Raw genomic sequence first — 23,204 nt, 5'->3', positions numbered from 1 at the left:
ATTGTCCAGATGCCCAGCCAGAAAAATCTCAGTGCCTAGGTGAATTCAGAGGTCAGAAAAGAGCTTTTCACAGAATCAGAGTGGTAGTGGTAGGGGTTGGAAGGGACCTCTGAAGATTGAATTCAACCTCTCTGCTATAGCAGGATCACCCAGAGTAAGTCACAGAGGAATACATCCAGGTGGGTTTTGAATGCTGTCAGAGAAGGACACTCCACAACCTCCCTGCCAGGGCTCTGCCACTCTCAAAGTAAAGAGGTTCATCCTTAACTTCATGTGCAGCCTCCTGTGGTTGACATTTATCCAGCTGACTGCACAGCTTCAGTTGATAAGAGTTCTGCAATGAACTTTGGTAATGCCACAACCTGAAAAGTTGTTTTTTTACTTTTAACCCTTAGAAATCCTTGAGTTTGGATATTCTCTTTCCCAAATTTGGACAATTATGTTGCAGTCAGTGAAGGTACTTTTTAACTTCAGTAATAAGATTGAATTGAATGTACAATTCCCTCTTCAATCCTATTAACCCTGGCCTTGAGGATCACAGAATCAGAGAACTGTGTCAGTTGGAAAAGACCTCTAAGATCACCAAATTCAACCTTCAACCCACCACCACCATGGCCATCCAACCATGCCCCCAGGTGCCATGGCCACACATTTCTTGAACACCTCCAGGGATGGGGACTCCACCACCTCCCTGGGCAGCCTGTTCCAACCCCTCACCACTCATGCATCAAAGAAATCTTTCCTCATCTCCAACCTAACCCTTCCCTGGCACAATTTCAAGCCATTTCCTCTCATTCTATCTCTTGATACTAGGGAGAAGACACCAACACTCATTTGGCTCTAACCTCCTTGCAGGTGGTTGTAGAGAGCACTGAGGTCTCCCCTCAGCCTCCTCTTCTCCAGACTAAACAACCCCAGTCCCCTCAGCTGCTCCTCAGAAGACTTGTCTGGTACTCAGTGCATTACAAATGAACCTCTCTATTAAATCTTAAACTTCCATAAACTCACAGGAAAAATAAAGCCAGAAGAGAAGAAATAAAGCTGTTTGCTCAAGACAAGTGCAAGTCTGTCCCTCATAACTCACTAAAGCCTTACACAGACACGTGGCTCACAGAAGGAGAGAGCACATTGGATCCTAATCCCTTGTTTTGGAAGTCATTAAGGAGCTTCCTTCCTTCCACATCCCTGGGCAACCTGTTCCAGTGTTCCACCACCCTTACTGTGAACAACTTCCTCCTGATGTCCAACCTAAAGCTCCCCTGCTCCGCTTTCAGACTGTTACCCCTTGCTCTACCTCCAGAAGTCCTTCTCAACAGCCCCTTCCTCAGCCTTCCTGTAGGTCCCGTGCAGATCCTGAAGTGCAGCTACCACCTTCTTCATCCCATTTCTCAATGCCAAAGTGGGAAGAAGATGGTTTTATCTTTTTTATTTTAAAACTGTATCACACCTGGCTGGTTTATTTACTTTTCTAAGGTGGACACATGCTGGGAATAAAACTGAAAATTCAGAGATTCAAAAATGGTTTGGCTTGGAAAGGACCTTAAAGATCACTCAGTTCAACTCCCCCCCCTGCAATCGGCAGGACACCTTCCACTAGCCCAGGTTCCTTCATCCAACCTGGCCTTGAACACCTCCAGGGAAGGAGGTGGTCTCCCTCTTTTACATGAACCATTTTTAGGCTGTTAAATGCCCTACATACAGCACTCCAACTTAAAGACCACACCAGAACATACAGCACTCCAACTTAAAGACCACACCAGAACATACAGCACTCCAACTTAAAGACCACACCAGACTGGAGCTCTGCATGCTTAAAAACAACTTACATCAAAGTCAAGAAGGGCTGAGAAGATTAAAGAAGATTCCAAAACTCCAGAGTCATGGCTGTGAAAAAAATTCTTTGCACTGTGCCAGGAGCCTGGCTTTCTGTGTAGTAATTATTGCTCTATAAGGCTTGGTTTACAACTGGTTGAATACAGCATTTACTCACTGAGCTAGAAAACAAATCATGTCCAAGCACTGAGTTCCATAAACCAGATAAATGCAATCTGAATTGGAATTAATTTGGATGTCACTCTAAAGAAATATGTCAAGAGAAATCTAACAGCTCCCTGCTCATTCATTTACTTTGGGAGGTTTTTGTTGTTTGGTGGTGTTTGTTTTTTTCCCCCCCCACTGTGGCATAATAATTTGATTCATGTTTGATTAGAACAACTTGCAGCCCTACAGAGTAAAGTGGTTACTCATGTCAGGCAAGTATTGCAATCACAGAATAGTGGGGATTGGAAGGAATCTCCAGAGGTCATCCAGTCCAACCTCCCTGCCAAAGCAGGATCATCCAGGGCTGGTCACATCCAGATGAGTCTTGAAAAACTCCAGAGAAGGAGACTCCACAACCTCTCTGGGCAGCCTGCTCCAGGGCTCAGCACCCTCACAGTAAAGAGGTTTTTCTTCATGCTGAGGTGAAGCTTCCTCTGTTCTGGTTTGTATCTACTGCCCCTTCTCCTACCCCTACAGAGCCTGGCCCCTTCTTCTTGATGCCCACCCTTCAGATGTTTATAGACAAGGATCAAATCCTCTCTCAGCCTTCTCTTCTCCAGACTAAACAGCCCCAGGGCTCTCAACCTTTCCTCATCACACATGTTCCATTCCCTTCATCATCCTCATAGCTCTCCATTGGACACTCTCTAGTCTATCCCTGTCCCTCTTGAACTGGGGAGCCCAGAACTGGACACACTCCTCCAGATGTGGTCTCAACAGGGCAGAGTGAGAGGAGACACTGCCTTGGCCTTTGTGGCAAAGAAGGCAAATGGTCTCCTGGGATGCATTAAGAACAGTGTGGCCAGCAGGTCAAGGCAGGTTCTCCTCCAGACACAGGATTTTAGTGAAATCAATGAGATAAGAGCACAGAAAGGACTGAGTTTTACAAGGTGTTTAACTTATTACTGAGATAATGCTAAAATAACTTCCTCTTAAGTGAAGCATTTGGTATTATAAACACAATAATTGGAAATAAGGAAGCTGTTCCCAAAACATTTACTTTAGGACACCTGCAGCTTCCCAAGGAATCCAGAGTCAAGATAGGGCTGTGGTAGCACAGAAGGATTTCAAAATGCTTGAGCTGCATTCATCAGTGGAAGCAGGGAGACCACCACAGAGAAGCATCAGGCTGTTTAAGTACACATGAATGATTAGAAAAGAATCCCATTAATCCCTGAAAATGAAGCTGTTGGCAGCTGTGCTGAGAATAAACTATTGCTGGATAAATAAAGATCACAGAATTGTCTGGGTTGGAAGGGGCCTCTTGAGATCATGTAGCATAATCTCACTCCTCAAGCACAATCAATCACCCAGGACTGTGTCTACTTGACTTTTGAATATTTCCACAGATGGACACTCCATAACCTCTCCTGGGCAGCCTGCATCAGTATTTGCCCACCCTCACATACATAGAGGCATAGAATTGCCAGAGTTGGAAGGGATCTCAAGGATCAGCCAGTTCCAACCCCCCTGCCATGGGCAGGGACACCTCACACTACAGCAGGTTGCTCACAGCCACATCCAGCCTGGCCTTCAAAACCTCCAGGGATGAGGCTTCCACCACCTCCCTGGGCAACCTGTGCCAGTGTCTCACCACCCTCATGGGGAAGGGTTCTTCCTGACATCCAATCTGAATCTACCCATTTTTACTTTTGCTCCATTCCCCCCATGTCCTATCATTCCCTGACACCCTAAAAAGTCCCTCCCCAGATTTCTTGTAGCCCCCTTCAGATACTGGAAGGCCACAATGTGGTCTCCTTGGAGCCTTCTCTTCTCCAGACTGAACAACCCCAACTCCCTCAGTCTGTCCTCACAGCAGAGCAGCTTCAGGCCTCTGCTCATCCTCATGGTCCTTCTCTGGACACCTTCCAGCATCCCCAGATACTTCCTGTAACAGAGGCTCCAGAACTGGATGCAGTACTCCAGGTGGGGTCTCAGCAGAGTGGAGGAGAGGGAGCTCAAAGAAGCAGGAACTCCTGCACAAGTTGCTGGGGCTGGCTCTTCTACACCAGCTGAGAATGGGAAATGACCATTTCTAGATCATAGAATCATAGAACCAATAAGGTTGGAAAAGACCTCAGAGATCATCCAGATTTCACAGCAGAGCTGTCTAACAAAGTTGCTTTGAGGTATCACATGAAGAGAATTTTTTTAATTCCCTGAAATGGTATATTTTAAAAATAATTAAATGAGTTTCAGGGGGGAGAAAAAAAGCCAACAACCCCAAACAGCAATATTTGTATATTTATAATCTAACTGAAACGAAGCATGAATGTTCAAACCCTTTGGAACTGTCCTTTGGTAATCCAAATGTCACTTCACTGCATTTCACATGGGAAAGGCAGAGTCTGGGAAGCTCCATGGAGCCTGTAAGGAGTAGCAGGAATTTTAAAGTACAGCAACAAGGCCTAAATTATCTGAAGACTTTAGAGAGCTTCTTTCCATGGGCAGCTGAGCTGAAGCTCGGTTGGGACCTTGACCGACTGGGCGGAGTCCAACGGGACGGCATTCAACAAGTCCAAGTGCCAGGTGCTGCACTTTGGCCACAGCAACCCCAAGCAGAGCTACAGGCTGGGGTCAGAGTGTCTGGAGAGCTCCCAAACAGAAAGGGACCTGGGGGTGCTGATTGACACCTGCCTAAACATGAGCCAGCAGTGTGCCCAGGTGGGCCAAGAAGACCAATGGCATCCTGGCCTGTATTAGGAGTAGTGCAGCCAGCAGGAGCAGGGAAGTCATTGTGCCCCTGTACTCTGCATTGGTCAGGCCACACCTTGAGTCTTGTGTCCAGTTCTGGGTCCCCTCAGTTTAAGAAGGACATCGAGACACTTGAACGTGTCCAGAGAAGGGCAATGAGGCTGGGGAGAGGCCTTGAGCACAGCCCTGTGAGGAGAGGCTGAGGGAGCTGGGGTTGTTTAGCCTGGAGAAGAGGAGGCTCAGGGGAGACCTCATTGCCCTCTACAACTACCTGAAAGGTGATTGTAGCCAGGAAGGGGTTGGTCTCTTCTCCCAGGCAACCAGCACCAGAACAAGGGGACACAGTCTCAAGCTGCACCAGGGGAAGTTTAGGCTGGAGGTGAGGTGAAAGTTCTTCACCAAGCGAGTCGTTCATCATTGGAATGTGCTGCCCAGGGAGGTGGTGGAGTCACCGTCCCTGGAGGGGTTCAAGAGGGGATTGGATGTGGCACTTGGTGCCATGATCTAGTCTGAGGTCTGTGGTGACAGGTTGGACTTGATGATCTTTGAGGTCTCTTTCAACCTTAGTGATAGTGTGATACTGTGAAGTTTTCTCCATATATAAGTGGAATGGGGACTTGATTATACAGAAAAACACTTGAATATCTCTTTAATACAAATCAGACCTTACAAACACCCAAACCAAAAGCAGTCATTGGAGGGTTAAGCTACAGCCCCAAGTGCAAAATAAGAAGCACATTCTGAAATGGGGGACTGAGAAGAAACAATGGAAGGAAGGAATGAAAGGCAACTGTGCAATCTGTTTTGGTTGATGTCTTTCAGGTGGGAATTGTGTGAAGGAGAGAGATTGAACTGAAGAGCAGGAATACTGAGACACGTAATAAAGGCAGGAAGATGGGGTAGGTGTCCACTGTGGTTTAAATTCCATGCAGTGCTAGGTTATCACCCCATCTTTCTGTTATTTTTGCTGTTGGTCAGTAATCAGGGACTTTTCTGAGTAGTGACTAACTGCCTTCTGAGGCTCCTGATGTCATCCTGAGCATTGGTGTAATAGTATCAAGTTGCTTCAGCAGTAACAGGTTGAGTGTCTGAAGCCCACGAGAAGGACACTGAAAAAAATTAGGTGAGTGTAGAGCACACAGATGGTGTAACACAGCTCATAGAGGGATGAGGAAAAGGTCTGAGCAGCTGTTTCTACTGGCACAACTCTCCCAGTGACCAGAAATCAAACCCTTAGTCAGACTCTCAGATTTTGACACCGTCCCCATTAACACTGTTGATGTTTTGTGGCCCTTCAAGAGAAGTGTGGCCAGCAGGTCAAGGGAGGTTACTCTCCCCCTCTATACCACTCTCCTGAGACCTCCACCTGGAACAGTGTGTCCAGTTCTGGAGCCTCTATTACAACAAAGATCTGGATGTGCTGCAACATGTCCAGAGAAGGGCCATGAGGATGAGCAGAGGGCTGGAGCTGCTCTCTTAAAGGCAGAGGCTGAGAGAGTTGGGGCTGTACTGTCTGGAGACGAGAAGACTCTGAGGATACCTAATTGTGGCCTTCCAGTATCTGAAGGAGGCTCCAAGAAAGCTGGGGAGGGACTTTTTAGGATGTCAGGGAGTGATAGGACTGGGGGGGATGGATCCAAGCTAGAGGAGGGGAGATACAGATTAGATGGTAGGAAGTTCTTCCCCATGAGGGTGGTGAGAGACTGGCACAGGTTGCCCAGGGAGGTGGAAGCCTCATCCCTGGAGGTTTCTAAGGCCAGGCTGGATGTGGCTCTGGGCAACCTGCTGTAGTGTGAGGTGTCCCTGCCCATGACAGGGGGAACTGGATGATCCTTCCAACCTGACAATTCTGTGATTCTATGATTTTCCTCAGTTCCTTCTGTCTTACTGTAGTGTGTGTTGAGATCTCTCTTTCACAGTTAAAATCAATCCTCTCAACTCCTTATTAATGTAAGCCTAACTTTCAAAGAAGTTAAACCCTCAGAGTGATTCTGAGGTGAGTGGGAATCACAACTTTGAATAAAAAGAGTACAATGTGAAAGGAAAGGATAACAGTAAATAGAATCATAGAATTGTTAGGGTTGGAAGGGACCTTAAGGATCATTTAGTTCCAACCCCCCCTGCCATGGCCAGGGACACCTCACACTTGAGCAGGTTCTCTTAAGAGTGGCATCCAAATTAAACAGATATTGTCAAAGGTTTGGCAGTGGTTTCCCCCTCCTGATGTTACAGGTCCAATCTGCAAAATGGGCACAAAAATCACTTTTAGGTCTGATCAATAGGAGGAAGAAATAAATATCACTTAGTTAAGCACTCAGTGTTAAGCTTTAATCTTCAAACCACAGCCCATGACAAACCCAATAGCTCCACATCATGTGGAAGATCTGCTGGAAGGGGAATGGAGGAACATGCCACACATAATGAAATAAAACAAGGATATTGAATAGCCATTAGATGTGCACTGCCCTGCTTGTCATCAAACAGAGCAGAAATCTCGTTACGAGCAGTGTGTGGCTGTGTAATTAAATGTATTGGATATGCATCTGCACATGGCATTTGAATTGAGACTGCAAAATGGGTTATGAATGCTTGGCCAGCAGAAAGAGGATTGGTGTGAGCAGCTCACTGCTAAAAAGATAAAGACAGATGCTGAGGCTCTGCAGTTTGCTGCTCCCTTTCTTTGGCTCAGAGCATTGGCCAAGGTTCTAAAGGAATCAGTGCTCCTATTTGTTTAGGTACTGGAGTGAGAGAGTTGGTTTATTGATACAAAAATAGCTGTTTATCAATTTACTTGTGAACAGCAAATATCCTTGGTGAATGGACAAACTTCTTCCTTCTCACTGCAACATGAGGGGGAAAAAAAACAACCAACCAACAAGGTCCAAATTAATTTCTCCAGCATTCTACAAAATGCAGTGCATGAACTCTGAATCTTTGCCCCAACAAATGAAGTTCAAAGAGTGATGTCATGAAAACCCAGCCACATTTATCCTACCCTACCCTACCCTACCCTACCCTACCCTACCCTACCCTACCCTACCCTACCCTACCCTACCCCACCCTATCCTATCCTATCCTATCCTATCCTATCCTATCCTATCCTATCCTATCCTATCCTATCCTATCCTATCCTATCCTATCCTGGGTTGTGTTGGAAGGGGCCTTGAAGATCATCCAGTTTCAACCCCTTGCCATGGGCAGGGTCACCTTCCACCAGCTCAGGTTGCTCAAGGCCTCATCCCGCCTAGAACTGAACACCTCCAGGGAGGTGCCCTCCTGAACAACGTGTTCCAGTATCTCACCACCCTCACTGGAAAGAATTTCTTCCCAATGTCCAGTCTAAATCTCCCCTCCTCAAGCTTCAATCCATTCCCTTTAATCCTATCACTCCAAGCCCTTGTCAAAATTCTCTCCCAAGCTCTCCTGTAGCCCTGTTCAGGTACTGGAAGGCAGCTCTAAGGTCTCCTTGAAGCCTTCTCTTCTCCAGGCTGGACACTCCCAACTCTACTTGTCCCCACAGGGGAGATGCTCCAGCACTCTGATCATCTTCATGGCCCCCCTCTGGCTTCTATTCCTATAGGAGAACTAATGAACTGTGTTCCTGAAGCCTCAATACCCCCCTACAAAAAAACCCCTATAAAATATGCTACAACTGGGTCCACGCCTTGCCAGCATCCTGGATGTTTAATTGCATAACAGAGTCCCAGTAATTACAAAATCCTTAACTACATGTTAATATGCCATTAAATAGGCCTTAATAGCACATTCCCCACATCCCTTTGCATTCTCCCTGTCTACATTTTTCCCTGAATGGTCCTCAGTCCTTAGTGTAAAGCAGAAAGGACCTCAGCTTGCAGATCTCCCTCTTCAGTGTAAGTGAAATTGAGTACTCTTTTCAGAACTTAAAAACCCCAACTGAAGCACAGCTTTGGGGCCTGGCTGTCAGAACTCATTTTGTCACAAGAAAATGAACAGTTTAAATGTTGTTATTACTAGCACTGGAAATATTAAACTGGTCTTTAATAATTCACTGTGGTTGACTAAGATCAGTGACGAGTAACACTGAAGTCTTCCACTTGAGGTGGTTTAACAGAGAGACTGAACACCAAGATGCCTGAACAAAGCCAGAATTATTGAGATCTCCAACTTCAAAACAACAAACTGGGCACAATTCACAGGAAAATATTGGAAGGTTTGAGTTTGAATTATCTTCCCAAGCTTCTGGGAGCAAACCAATTGGTAAACTCTTCAAAAATCACAGAATAACATAATGTATTTGGTTGGAAGAGACTTCCAAGCTCGTCCAGTCCAACCTTCAACCCAGTACTGAAGGGTCAGCTCTAAACCATGCCCCTAAGCATCAGCTCCATGGGTTGCTTGAGCACCTCCAGGGATGGTGACTCCACCACTGCCCTGTGCAGACCATTACAATGTTTGAGAACCCTCCCTGTGAATAAATATTTCCTAATATCCAGCCTAAACCTCCCCTGGTGTAGCTTGAAACTTTTTTCTCTGCTCCTGTCACTTGCCCCCGAGGAGAAGAGGCTGCCCCCTTCTCACTCCCTTCAGGGAGCTGTAGAGAGCAATGAGGTCTCCCCAAACTCTCAAAACTGAATCATACCTTATGGTATCATAATGGTGAATATTTGTTACCTGTTCTACTGAACTACCAGAGTCAGTAAGTCAGGGAAAATAAAACATAGGAGAGGGAAACTACTCAGTCATTTGCTCTGTTATAGTAAAATTAGAATTAATAAAATTAATAATAGAATCATAGAATCAATAAGGTTGGAAGAGACCTCAAAGATCACCACGTCCAACCTGTCATCCAACACCTCATGACTGCTAAACCATGGCACCAAGTGCCGCATCCAGTCCCCTCTTGAACACCTCCAGGGACAGTGACTCCACCACCATCCTGGGCAGCACATTCTAATGGCTAACAACTCTCTCTGGGAAGAACTTTCTCCTCACCTCCAGCCTAAACTTCCCCTGGTGCAGCTTGAGACTGTGTCCTCTTGTTCTGGTGCTGCTTGCCTGGGAGAAGAGACCAACCCTCTCCTGGCTACAACCTCCCTTCAGGCAGTTGTAGAGAGCAATAAGGTCTCCCCTGAGCCTCCTCTTCTCCAGGCTAATAATCCTCCTTTACTATACCTCTCTGTATATGCTCTGACACTTGCATAACACCATCTGCAGCAAAACTTGGGCCACTAGTTCTGGTTTCTGTTAATATTGCAGAGAATGACCCTAAAGCCATACTTCTGCCTGTTTTAGACACCATAAATTCTGGGTTTGCTCGGCAATAAAATGGAAACAAATGTAAGCAGTTTGAATGTTCTTTCCCTCAGAATTCCAGCACATCTGTGCTGCCACTCATGAAAACACTTTAGGGGGCTGCAATTGTTAAACCTCCTTCGAGTGGAGGCAAACCTCAACTGTCAAAGCTCATTTTCTCGCTGGCAAAGCTTCATTCTCAGCTGCTACCTTTCCGTTTTTTTCTCTCGGTCCTTCGAAAGAAGCCACACAGCAAGGTCACTTAGCACACTCCCCAGCTGTTCAGCCAAGTTTACTCACCCTTTGGCCTTCCTTGCCAGGTGGACCTTGGGGACCCTCCAGCCCTGGCAGACCCTGAAAAGGCAAAGATTAAACAAATATAACATCCAGTTGTTATTTTAATCCTCGACAATTCTATAGGAGGAAGACTAAGCCCAGGAGCCAGAGGTCAAGATGAAGCATTTATTACTACCCAGTAAAAAAAACATAGGTTCCTCATACTAAACTTATTTGAGGAGAATGTTCTGTCCAGGCAGGAGGGGGACATAAACATGCAAACAATAATGATGAATCACATTCTTCCATAGAAAGGCTGAATCATTTTGGGAGAGAAGAGGTTAAGCCAGCATCGCTGGAGCGTGGTTATATTTAACTCTGGTCTCGTGTGAAACGTAATTTATCTTCTTAAGTTAGGATGCCATAAGAAGGGGGAAAAAAAAAGAGAAGATCTGAACTGAATGACAGTTTACTCCACAATTCAAACTCAAATACAGGCACTGAAGGGGGAGGGGAAGGAAAGGGAGGGGAGGGAACGGGGACTAAATATAGTAGGAGCCTTATGCTTGCTGTATTGTAAGAACCAGGCTTGAGCAGCTTCCTCTGTGCTCCAAACCCTCCAGAGCTGCTGTTTTCTCACCCTCTTCCCTGACCAGGCACAGGAGCTTGGAGTAGTTTGAATATGCCCTCAACTCCTGAGCCTTTCTTCTGAATTTGGTGCAAGGAGCTTTGCAGGCACAGACAGAATCACAGGCAGTTTCTGCTGCTTCTTTTTCTCCCTCCCCCCTGACCAGGCACAGGAGCTTGGAGTAGTTTGAATATGCCCTCAGCTCCTGAGCCTTTCTCTGAACTGCGTGCAAGGAGCTTTGCAGGCGCAGACAGAATCACAGTTTCTGCTGCTTCTTTCTCACCCTCTATCCTGACCTGGCAGAGGGTCTTGGAGTGATTTGAATATGCCCTCAGCTCCTGAGCCTTTCTTCTGAACTTGGTGCATGGAGCTTTGCAACCACAGACAGTTTCTGACACCTTGGGGCTTTCATTTGGTATCTGATTAACCTGTGATAAAACCATAAGGTCCTCCAACAACAGCTCTGTACTCAGCACAATGCCCCTCCCCCTCCCCCCCACTTTATGAGTCACCTTGGAATACAATTAAAAACCAAAACTGCTTGGAGGAAACTCTCCAAATTCCGCTACAGCAACAAGAAACATGGGACCAGTTTCTGTGTAATCATTAAAAAGCACTGGAGGGCTCTGCATTGCATAATAAAAAGAGCCCTGAATGTAACACTGCATAGGCTTTAACATTTTAAGCAAGAATAAAGAACTTTTGTTTAAGTGTTTGAAACATTAAAATATTAAGTTCTTAACCAGTTAAATTACCCACAGTCAGGTACTGCTTCAGCTGAAGCTGTCCAGAGAAGGGCCACGAGGATGAGCAGAGGGCTGGAGCACCTCTCCTATGAGGACAGACTGAAAGAGTTGGGGCTGTTCAGTCTGGAGAAGAGAAGGCTCCGAGGTGACCTAATTGTGGCTTTCCAGTATCTGAAGGGGGCTACAAGAAGGCTGGGGAGGGACTTGTCAGGCTCTCAGGTAGGGATAGGACTAGGGGGAATGGAATGAAGCTGGAGGTGGGGAGATTCAGGCTGGAGGTGAGGAGGAAGTTCTTCACCGTGAGAGTGGTGAAGCCCTGGAATGGGTTGTCCAGGGAGGTGGCTGGGGCGCCGTCCCTGGAGGTGTTTAAGCCCAGGCTGGATGAGGCTCTGGCCAGCCTGATCTAGTGTGGGGTGTCCCTGCCCATGGCAGGGGGCTTGGAACTAGATCCTTGTGGTCCCTTCCAACCCTGACTGATACTATGACACTATGAAGTTATTTGGTCAGAGTCTGAACTCTAAAACTCAACAACATTGAAGAGTTCTGCTTTGTAGAATAGAAGTAGTCTTGGATATAACACTGCATATTCTAACAGGGTTTATTTAACCAAATTATAGAACTTCTGTTGATTTTGTTCAAGTGTTTTATATATTAAAACATGAAATTTATAGCCATCTCAATTATTCAGACTCAGGGACTGCTTCAGCTGGAGTAATTTGGCCAAACCCTGAACTCTAAAACTCAGAAACACTGAAGAGTTCTGCTTTGTAGAACAGAAATAGTCTTGGATGTAACACTGCATATTCTGACAGGGTTTAGTTAACCAAATTAAAGAACTTCTGTTGATTTTGTTCAAGTGTTTTAGATATTAAACCATTAAATTTATGGCCATCTAAATTATTCAGACTCAGGTACTGCTTCAGTTGGAGTAATGTGGTCAAACTCTGAACTCCTTCTTTAAGACTCAAAAGCACTGAGGAGTTCTACTTTGTGCAATAAAAATGTCTTGAGTGCAACACTGCATATTCTTACAGAATTTATTTAACACAGCTGAAGAACTCCTGTTTATTTTAAGTGTTTGAACTATTAAACCCCTAAATTCCTACCCATCTAAATTATTCAGACTCAGGTATGCCTTCAGTTGAAGTACTATGGCCAAACCCTGAACTCTAAATCTCAAAAACACTGAAGAGTTTCACTTTGTAAAATAGAAATAGTCCTGAATGTAACACTGCATATTCTGACAGAATTTATTTAACACAACTGAAGAACTCCTGTTTATTTTAAGTGTTTGAAGTATTAAACCCCTAAATTCCTACCCATCTAAATTATTCAGACTCAGGTATTGCTTCAGTTGGAGTAATTTGGCCAAACCCTGAACTCTAAAACTCAGAAACACTGAAGAGTTCTGCTTTGTAGAACAGAAATAGTCTTGGATGTAACACTGCATATTCTGACAGGGTTTATTTAACCAAATTAAAGAACTTCTGTTGATTTTGTTCAAGTGTTTTAGATATTAAACCATTAAATTGCTAGCCATCTAAATTATTCAGACTCAGGTACTGCTTCAGTTGGAGTAATGTGGTCAAACTCTGAACTCCTTCTTTAAGACTCAAAAGCACTGAGGAGTTCTACTTTGTGCAATAAAGATGTCTTCAGTGTCTGCATATTCTAACAGGGTTCATTTAACCACATTAAAGAACTTTGGTGTATTTCTTTAGTGTTTGAAGTATTAAACCCCTAAATTCCTACCCATCTAAATTATCCAGACTCAGGTACTGCTTCAGTTGGAGTAATTTGGTCAAACTCTGAACACTTTCTTGAAGACTCAGTATCACTGAGGACTTCTACTTTGTGTAATAAAAATGTCTTCAGTGTAACACTGCATATTCTAACAGGGTTTCTTTAACCAAATTAAAGAACTCCTGTTTATTTTAAGTGTTTGAACTAGTAAACCCCTAAAGTCCTACCCATCTAAATTATTCAGAATCAGGTATGCCTTCAGTTGGAGTAATTTGGCCAAACCCTGAACTCTAAAACTCAACAAGATTGAAGAGTTTTGCTTTGTAGAATAGAAATAGTCCTGAATGTAACACTGCATATTCTGACAGGGTTTATTTAACCAAATTAAAGAACTTCTGTTGATTTTGTTCAAGTGTTTTAGATATTAAAACATTAAATTCATAGCCAACTAAATTATTCAGACTCAGGAACTGCTTCAGTTGGAGTAATTTGGCCAAACTCTGAACTCCTTCTTTAAAACTCAAAAGCACTGAGGAATTCTGCTTTGTATAATAAAAATGTCTTGAGTGTAACACTGCATATTCTTACAGAATTTATTTAACACAACTGAAGAACTTCTGTTTATTTTGAGTGTTTAACTATTAAACCCCTAAATTCCTACCCATCTTCCAGCAATTGATTTAGAAAGTTTAATTTAGGATCTTTGATTCCCAAGATAGCTTCACAGAATAGTAGGGGTTGGAAGGGGCCTGTGAAGATTATCTAGTCCAACCCCCACTAGAGCAAGCCCTTGAGAAAGTAAAGGGGCATGCCAAGGCTGCTAGCTCAGGATGGTTTAAGGTGACTAGAAGTCAAACTTCAATTTTAAATCAGAGTGGGCTGGTCAAGAGTTTTCCTATTCCTCTAATTCCTCTACTCTCAAACACTGAAGCTAGAGGAGTAGCTCAGTGTTTCACTGCAGGATATAGAATCATAGAATTGTCAGGGTTGGAAGGGACCTGAGAGATCATCCAGTTCCAACCCTGCTGCCACGGCCAGGGACACCTCACACCAGAGCAGGCTGCCCAGAGCTACATCCAGCCTGGCTTTAAAATCTCCAGGGATGAGGCTTCCACCACCTCCCTGGGCAATCTGTGCCAGTGTCTCACCACCCCTCATGAGGAAGAACTTCTTCCTAACATCCAATCTGAATCTACCCACTTCTAGTTTTGTTCCATTCCCCCCAGTCCTGTCCCTCCCTCACACCCTCAAAAGTCCCTCCCCAGCTTTCTTGTAGCCCCCTTCAGATACTGGAAGGCCACAATGAGATCTCCTTGGAGTCTTCTCTTCTCCAGATTGAACAACCCCAACTCCCTCAGTCTGTCCTCTCTCCTTTCACTTCAGCTGATAGTGTTTAGTGCCAGGGGAGGTTTAGTTGGATGTCAAGAAGCACTTCCTCGTGGAAAGGGTAATTAGACACTGGAATGGAGTCACTGTTCCTGGAGGTGTTTAAGGAAAGGTTGGATGTGGCACTTGATGACATTGTCTGGTCGATGTGGTGGTATTAAGTCATAGGTTGGACTTGACCTCAGAGGTCTATTCCAGCCTCAGTAATTTTGTGATTCTGTGATATTAGGAAGAAATTCTTTAGAGTAAGGGTGGTGAGACACTGGAACAGGTTGCCCAGGGAGGTTGTGGATTGTCCCTCCCTGGAGCTGTTGGATGAGGCCTTGAGCAGCCTGGGCTAGTGAGAGGTCTAGATTGGAACTAGATGATCTTTAAGATTCCTTCCAACCTCTGAATCTATGTAAGCAACACAAGGTTTAGGATCTCCAACAAAACTGATGTGCAGTGTTTCCATCATTCCCCAAAAGTTTATGGAAGTAAAATATGGATGTCCAATAAATAAAGCAAAGAAAGTTAATTACAGCTCAGTTAAAGACAAGCTCAAATCCATAACCCCATATGAGAACATGACCTCTGTACACCTCCTACTTTTTCCTCGAGGTACTGTGGAACTTGCAGAGATCTCTGCCTGTAGACAGACCTTTGTAGAGAAATTCTGGGAATTCAGGAAGAGGTGGAATTTTGTTTTGGTCATATTTCATTTTCTCTGACAACTTCCTGCAAGATGAGAACCTGTAAGGTCTGTTTTATGGAGGAGGAAATACTTAGCCTCACATCTCTGTACAATGGGGACACGAATTACACACGAAGGTTGCTGCACAATCATGATAATTAATAGCCAACATTTTGGTCCAGGACCTCATTTTATTATTTTTTTCTTCTCTCTACAATATTATTGTCCAGAGAAAGGAACTAGATAAGGAGGTTTATCTTCGAGGAAAGGGAGGAGAGCAGCTTACAATTGGTAAGGAGGCAGGGAGGACTACCCTGTACAAGGAGCCATATCCTGACATTGAAAGGGAGCTAAAGTTCACACAGCTGCAGTGGGATCTTCAGTTTAAAAAGTGACAGCACAACGTGGGCCATGTTAACTATCAGGGCTGTGCAATGCAAGTGACTTAGCAACCCTGCTCCTGATCAGCATTTGCTGAATGAGATCCTGCAGAAACAACCGAGGAAGAAAGCTGCAGAAGGGATGAAAGAAAACTTCCCTGCAGTGGCATCTGTCTAAAAGGACAAATAAATCACCCTCTGTTGGACCCCTACAGAACTTTGCCATGAATGGTTGGACTTGATGAGTTTAGAGGTCTTTTCCAACCATGGAGATTCTGTGAGCATAACAGCTTAGCAGAGAAAAGTATCAGAGAATGGTAGGGGTTGGAAAAGACTTCCAGAGATCATCCAGTCCGACCCCCCTGCCAAAGCAGAATCACTTAGGGCAGGTCACACAGGAATGCATCCAGGTGGGCTTTGAAAGTCTCTATAGAAGGTGATTCCACAATCTCTCTGGGCAGCCTGCCCCAGGGCTCCAGCACCCTCACAGTGAAGAAGTTTCTCCTCTGTTGAGGTGGAACCTTCTGGGTTCCAGCTTGCACCCTTTGTTCTGTGTTCTATCATAGGGCATCACCAAAAGAGCCTGGCACCTTCATCCTGACACCTACACCTCAGATACTGATAGACTTTGATCAGATCTCCTCTCAGCCTTCCCCAGGCTAAACAGCCCCAGGGCTCTCAGTCTTTCTTCATAAAAGAGATGTTCAAGTCACCCAGTCATCCTCATTGCTCTCCATTGGAGTCTCTCCAGCAGATCCCTGTCTCGAACTGGGGAGTCCAAAAGTGGACACAGTATTGCAGGTGTGGTCTCACCAGGGCAGAAGTATATACTTGTAGGAAGGCAGACCATAGTATCTACTTAGATCTTACCCCTATTTAACTTCTGGAGATCATAGAATGTTAGGGATTGGAAGGGACCTCTAAAGATCATTTAATGCAACTTCACTGCTGGAGCAGGATCACCCAGAGTAAATCACACAGGAATAACTCCTGGGTAGGTTTTGAATGAGATGGAGACTCTACTCTGAAGCAGGAAGATCAGATTCTTGACTCATAGCACAGTGGGTACACAAACCCCACCGAAGGGAGCGGACCGCCACAGACAGAGAAGGATGGAATATGGACTGAATGCACAGACATGTGACTTCATGGGATATGGCAAATTCTAACAGTAATCAGGCAGATCTAATTAAGCCACAACCATGACTTCACTGGGTATAGACTGGTTTCTCTGGTCTATACCCAAACTACTCCCCTCCATTTTTTTTCCCCCTCACTATGAATTCCAGCAAACACTTGACCTCAATTTTGATGGAATAAATGCTACTAGACAGGGAGAAAGTGTTTGTAGCTTAGTGAGAGGAGTCAACCAAAGACAGAGACACAGCCTAAATTAGGGGGCAGAAAGGCCTCCTTGTAAGGCAGCAATAAGTCAATGTTTAAACCATTTAATTATGCAGGTTTTTATAATGCTGGATCTTGCTCTTAAAAAGCCCCAGCTAGAACAGAGGTGATTTGGATAAGCAGTTTGGTTTCTAAACAGGAAGGCATAGCTCTACTGAAACCAAATCAACACTTAAACCTTTTTCCAAGTGAATTGGTGAGCAATTCCCACCACAGGGGCTTGACCTACTTCCTCCATCCAAAGTCCTCAGCAGGGTAAAGAGAAGCTGTCACAGTGATGAATTAAACATACAACGATCTCCCTTGTAAAAGCCACAAGCAGAGCAGCAGAGAATCACACAGATCAACAGTCAGCTTAAAAAAAAAGTGGCCATGGATTTCCAGCTTTCTGAGAAAGGACAAGGTGTGATCGCAGTCAAGAGTTGTGGCCTCACTGACCTGAAGAGCATTCCCCAGCCATCCAAATGCTCCTCGTGGAATGGATGGCACTGCTGTGGCTGCACTCATGCAAGAATGTCCCAGCATCCAGGACAGGATTGCATCAAGATGGAGTTCAGTTAGGCCTTAAATTCCTCTAGTTATCTGGAGGTATTACCAGACAGCAAGTTCCACTGTGCAGGTCATGACTGCCATTCCTCTACATGACCTCTGAGGATATTTTTTTTCTTTGGCCTGTTTGTACCATACTGAAGGTAAATTCACAGATTGCATTGAGTTGGAAGAGACCCTTAGAGGTTGTCCTATCCAACCCCTCTGCAGGCAGCAGGGACAGCTCCAACTAGAGCAGGCTGCACAGGGACACATCAAGGCTGATCTTGAATGTCTCCAGGGATGGAGCCTCAACCACATCCCTGGGCAACCTGTCCCAGTATTTCACCACTCTCATTGTGCAGAACTTCCTCCTGATGTCCAACCTAAATCTGCCCTGCTCCAGTTCCAAACCACTGGCCTTCATCCTATCCCCACAGGCCCTTCTGAACAGTCCCTCCCCAGCCTTCCTGTAGGGCCCCGTCAGGTATTGAAATGCAGCTCTGAGGTCTCCTTGGAGCTTTCTCTTCTCCAGGCTGAACAGCCCCAATTCTTCCAGCCTATCTTCACAGGAGAGGTTCTCCAGCCCTCTGATCATCTTTGTGGCACTCCTCTGCACCCTCTCCATCTGGTCTACACCCTTTGTTGAAGGCTCTAGAACTGGACATCAGCATCCTGGCCTGGATCAGTTATGGTGTGACCAGCAGGACCAGGGAAAAGATTGTGCCTGTACTCCAGAGTGGGAGCCCACACCTTGAGTATTGGGTCAAGTTCCTAGGCCCTCACTCCAAGAAAGACACTAAGGTGCTGGAGTGGGACCAGAGAAGGGCAATAAAGCTGGTGAAAGGTGTGGAGAACAGGTCTTGTAAGGGGTGGGGTTGTTTGGTCTTTAAAAAAGAAGGTTGAGTGGAAACCTTCTCCCTCTTTACAGCTCTCTGTAAGGAGGTTGGAGTGAGGTGGGGGTTGGTCTCTTCTCCCTAGTAACAAGTGACAGAACAAGAAGAGATGGCCTCAAGTTGCACCAGGGGTTATTTAGGTTGGATATTGACTGAAAGGGTTCTCAAATACTGTCACAGGCTGCCCAGGGAGGTGGTTCAACCCCCATCCCTGGAGGTGTTTCGAAGAGGCAGAGCTGTGGTGCTGAGGGCTATGGTTTAGCTCCAGCCTTGGTAGAGTTAGAGAATGGTTGGACTTGCTGTTTTCCAACTGAAATCATTCCATGATATTCTTAATGAAGTCAAGATAGGAAGGTGTAAGGTTTGTACCCCAGGTTTGGCCTCTTACTGCTGCTGCAGTAATCAGGTGTGTGCAAAGTGGAACGGGCCACGACTTTGCTTTCTAAACCACTGCCAATCCATCCACATCTGTGGGAAAGGAGGCAGCATTTAGCCCAAGTGCTTCAGCCTGGCAGAAAACATGATCTGTTGCATTTCCATGATAACTGATTACTGAAGCAAACAGCAAATATGCTCCTCACTGATCTCATCATGCTTGGGTTTGGTCATTTCTGTAGCGCTCTCTCTGGTAATTTAACTTGAAATCTATTTTGCTCCAGAGACAGCAATTTCAAAGGGAAATTGGAAGAGTCATTTCACAGAAGCTCATGTTTTATGAGCCTAGCACTTGTAATAGACAGGGGTTGATTCTCTAAGGCATAAAATAGAATAAAGTGAAAGTATCATGTAAAATCCTGAGGGGTAATTCAAAATGATTCTTTACATCAATGCCTATTGAATATGGGACTATTTGCAAATCATTTTTGTAATGAAGGACATATCCATCACATTCATTCCAATTTAGCAGTCTGTAAAACCCTGAACAGCACATTTTCTGTGAGGCTAAGATATCCATCTTCACTTGTACCTTCTTTAAGTATCAGTTTTACTGCATAAAGAAGATAAAAACCAGAGTGAAGCTGCTAAAACATCTTGTATTTCACTACAGGTGGGTAATTTTAATAGCACCTGCTCCCATGCTTCTAGATATAAAAGTTCTCCATGGGACAGCAATGTGCCCTGGTGGCCAAGAAGGCCAATGGGATCCTGGGGTGCATTAAGAGGAGTGTGGCCAGCAGGTCCAGGGAGGTTCTCCTCCCCTTCTATTCTGTCCTGGTGAGGCCTCACCCGGAATCCAGTTCTGGGCTCCCCAGTTCAGGAGGGACGGGGATCTACTTGAGAGAGTCCAAGGAAGGCCTACAAGGAGGCTGAAGGGACTGGACCACTGCCTGATGAGGAAATGCTGAGAGCCCTGGAGCTGTTTAGTCTAAAGAGGAGAAGGCTGAGAGGGGATCTGATCAATGTCTATCAATATCTGAGGGCTGGGGGTCAGGAAGGAAGGGACAGCCTCTGCTCACTTGTGCCCTGTGATAGAACAAGGGGCAAAGGATGAAACTACAGCACAGGAGGTTCCACCTCAACATGAGGAAGAACTTCTTCACTGTGAGGGTCACAGAGCACTGGAGCAGGCTGCCCAGAGAGGTTGTGGAATCTCCTTCTCTGGAGATGTTCAGTCCCTGTCTGGATGTGTTCCTGTGTGACCTGTGCTGGATTCTATGCTCCTGCTCTGGCAGGGGGGTTGGACTGTAGGCTCTCCACAGGTCCCTTCCAACCATTAACATTTTGTCTTCTCCTCTGGAAGGGCTGTGTCCCCTCCTGAAGTAATAAACATCATTCCAGATAAATGATCTTTTCCACTTGGAGACAAGTAAGGAGTGGTGGGCAGAAGGCAAGATAAACCAAAAGTGGCACAGGATTTTTGAGGAAGAATAATGCCATGGTTTAGTCATGAGGTCTGTGGTGACAGGTTGGACTTGGTGATCTTTGAGGTCTTTTCCAACCTTGGTGATTGTGTGAAAATGCTGCTGCTCTTTACAACAGCAGCAACACCGGGATCCCGGCTGCCTCCTCTTCAGGGTGCCACACAGATGCCAAACGGACCGAATGCCAAACAAAGTGAATTTTAGCTGTGCAGGAATAACTGCTGAGGCTCTGAGGGGAGAGCTGTGTAACCTGTCGCTGATGTTTGTTTAGGGAGGGCAGAGCCAAAAGCCAGGGCAGAGCTTGCCCCAGCCTGAATCTGCGGCTTCCTCCCGCGGCCGCCTCTGCGCCGGCACTTGTGCTGCAGCTTCCTTCAGCTCGATTTAACCGGCAGCCAACATTCCAACTATCTGTTTAGTAAGCAAGTCTTGAGGACTTCTGTCTGTGAGTGACTTAAGCCTCGGCTTCTGCATAAACACTTGGTGCCATCTGGATGAGTATTTTATAACTCCTGTAAGGGATAGGTCGGCAGGAACGTAGGGACGGACGCTCGCTTCCCTCAGGAACTAGGAGCAGCGGATCGGGTGTCGGGAGGAATCGTTATCAGATATTTTACACGGGGTGGCTGTGCTACCTTCCCTCACCTGTCACTCTTCTGCCACGGCATGCACCAGGCTTAAGCTGGGGATAGCAGAGCGGGGCAGGCTGCAGAGCCAGCTGTGCTCCTCCGCAAGCCGGTCCCCAGCTCCTGCCGCTCAGTTCCACCTGGCAGTGGACAAAACCACGCAGCAGAGCGGTGCAGACCCTCCTGGTTGTCTTCTGAAGGGCCCTCAGCTACAGTGCAACTGATCAAGGAGCTTTAAACTTTTCAAGACTAGACATATCCCCTGCACAAAATGGGCATGGTTAGGGAGAAAAGGTCACAGGATCACAGAGACCTCCAGAGATCATCCAGTCCAACTCCCTTGGCAAAGCAGGATCACCTAGGGCAGGTCACCCAGGAACACATGCAGATGGGTTTTGAATGTCTCCAGAGGAGACTCCACAACCTCTCTGGGCAGCCTGCTCCAGGGCTATGGCACTCTCACAGTGAAAAATTTTCCTTTCTGTTTCTGTGGCATCTCCTCTGCTCCAGCTTACAGCCCTTGCCCCTTGGCCTGTCATTGGACATCCCTGAGCAGAGCCTGGCTCCATCCTCCCAATACTGCCCCACACATCTTTATCACCATGCATGAGGGCATGCCTCAGGCTCCTCTGCTCCAAGCTGAAGAGGTCAAAATATATTCCCAGCATGCATTGTAAGACACTTGAAAAGTACTAAAGAGAAGAGATATCTAGTATTTACAGAGTAATTCACAGGAATATAGAGTCAGAAAATTATTTCAGATGGAGAGGAGCAGGGGAGATTTAGGTTGGATATCAGGAGGAAGTTGTTTACAATGAGAGAAGTGAAATACTGGAACAGGTTGCCCAGGGATGTAGCTGAGATACTCAAGATCAGACTAGATATGATCTGAGCAGCCTGATTTAGTTGGAAGTGTCCCTGCTGACTGAAGGGAGGCTGGCCAAGATGATCTTTGAGCGTCCCTTCCAACCTGATGTAATCTGTGAAAAGACCTCTAAGAACATTGAGTCCAGCCATCAAGAACATGCCAGAGAAATTAAAGACAGCATAGACAAAGGATGAGAATCAATTGTGGCTTATGTACTACTCCCAGAAAACTACCATCAGAAGTGAGGAGACAAAATAAATGCATGTCTGGTGCCTTAGAAAGTAAGAATTGGCATATTACTCTAGAAAATGTTAGTAATTGCATGATTTCAGAGATCTTTAAAACACTGTGCAAAAAAATAATATTGCAGGCAGCATCAAAACCAGAACAAATAATTTTGCTAACAGGTCTGATAAACACAGATAGAATTCTATCTGAGCATGAATAGTTGCCTGGGGAAGAGCTATCTACAGCATTAATAGTTTGGCTTCAAACTGAAAGAAGCTGGATTTGGATTAGACATTAGGAAGAAAGTCTTCATCATAGAATCATAGAATCAATAAGGTTGGAAAAGACCTCAAAGATCATCAAGTCCAACCTGTCACCACAGACCTCATGACTACTAAACCATGGTTCCAAGTGCCACGTCCAATCTCCTCTTGAATACCTCCAGGGATGGTGACTCCCTGGGCAATACATTCCAATGGCTAACAACTCTCTCAGTGAAGAAGTTCCTCCTCACCTCCAGCCTAAACTTCCCCTGGCACAGTTTGAGACTGTGTCCTCTTGTTCTGGTTGCCTGGGAGAAAAGACCAACCCCCTCCTGGCTACAACCTCCTTTCAGGTAGCTGTGGAGGGTGATGAGGCACTGGAATAGGTTGCTCAGAGTTCTGGGGGCTCCAACACTGAAAGTGCTCAAGGCCAGGTTGGATGGGGCTTTAGGCAAGCTGGTCTGGTAGGAGGTGTCCTTGCCCATGGCAGTGGGCATGGTACTGAATGACCTTTGAGGTCCCTTTCAACCCAAACTATCCTCTGCTTATGTAGGATGATTCCATGGGGAAAAAAACCTTCCCCAAACACAACCTTTAGAGGCTTAAATATCCACCTGTATGTCAAAGTTAACAATATGAGCTACGAGGAGGTGTTTGCATGTATAATGCACCTACCAAACCTGTTTAGAGCT

At 45.6% G+C, this 23,204-nt stretch overlaps 1 protein-coding gene across 1 annotated transcript in view; it reads right to left on the bottom strand.

The window, feature by feature from the left end:
* The window catches only part of COL19A1 (collagen type XIX alpha 1 chain), a 221,109-nt gene that overhangs the window by 79,645 nt on the left and 118,260 nt on the right, over positions 1-23,204 (bottom strand). The window contains exon 17 of the mRNA XM_054169651.1: positions 10,309-10,362. Coding sequence (XP_054025626.1) covers positions 10,309-10,362 — 54 coding nt within the window. The remainder of the gene's footprint in view (positions 1-10,308; positions 10,363-23,204) is intronic.

Source organism: Dryobates pubescens, chromosome 2 (genome assembly GCF_014839835.1).
Source record: "Dryobates pubescens isolate bDryPub1 chromosome 2, bDryPub1.pri, whole genome shotgun sequence".
Classification (NCBI taxonomy): Eukaryota; Metazoa; Chordata; class Aves; order Piciformes; family Picidae; genus Dryobates; species Dryobates pubescens.
This window is presented reverse-complemented; position numbering and strand designations above follow the sequence as displayed.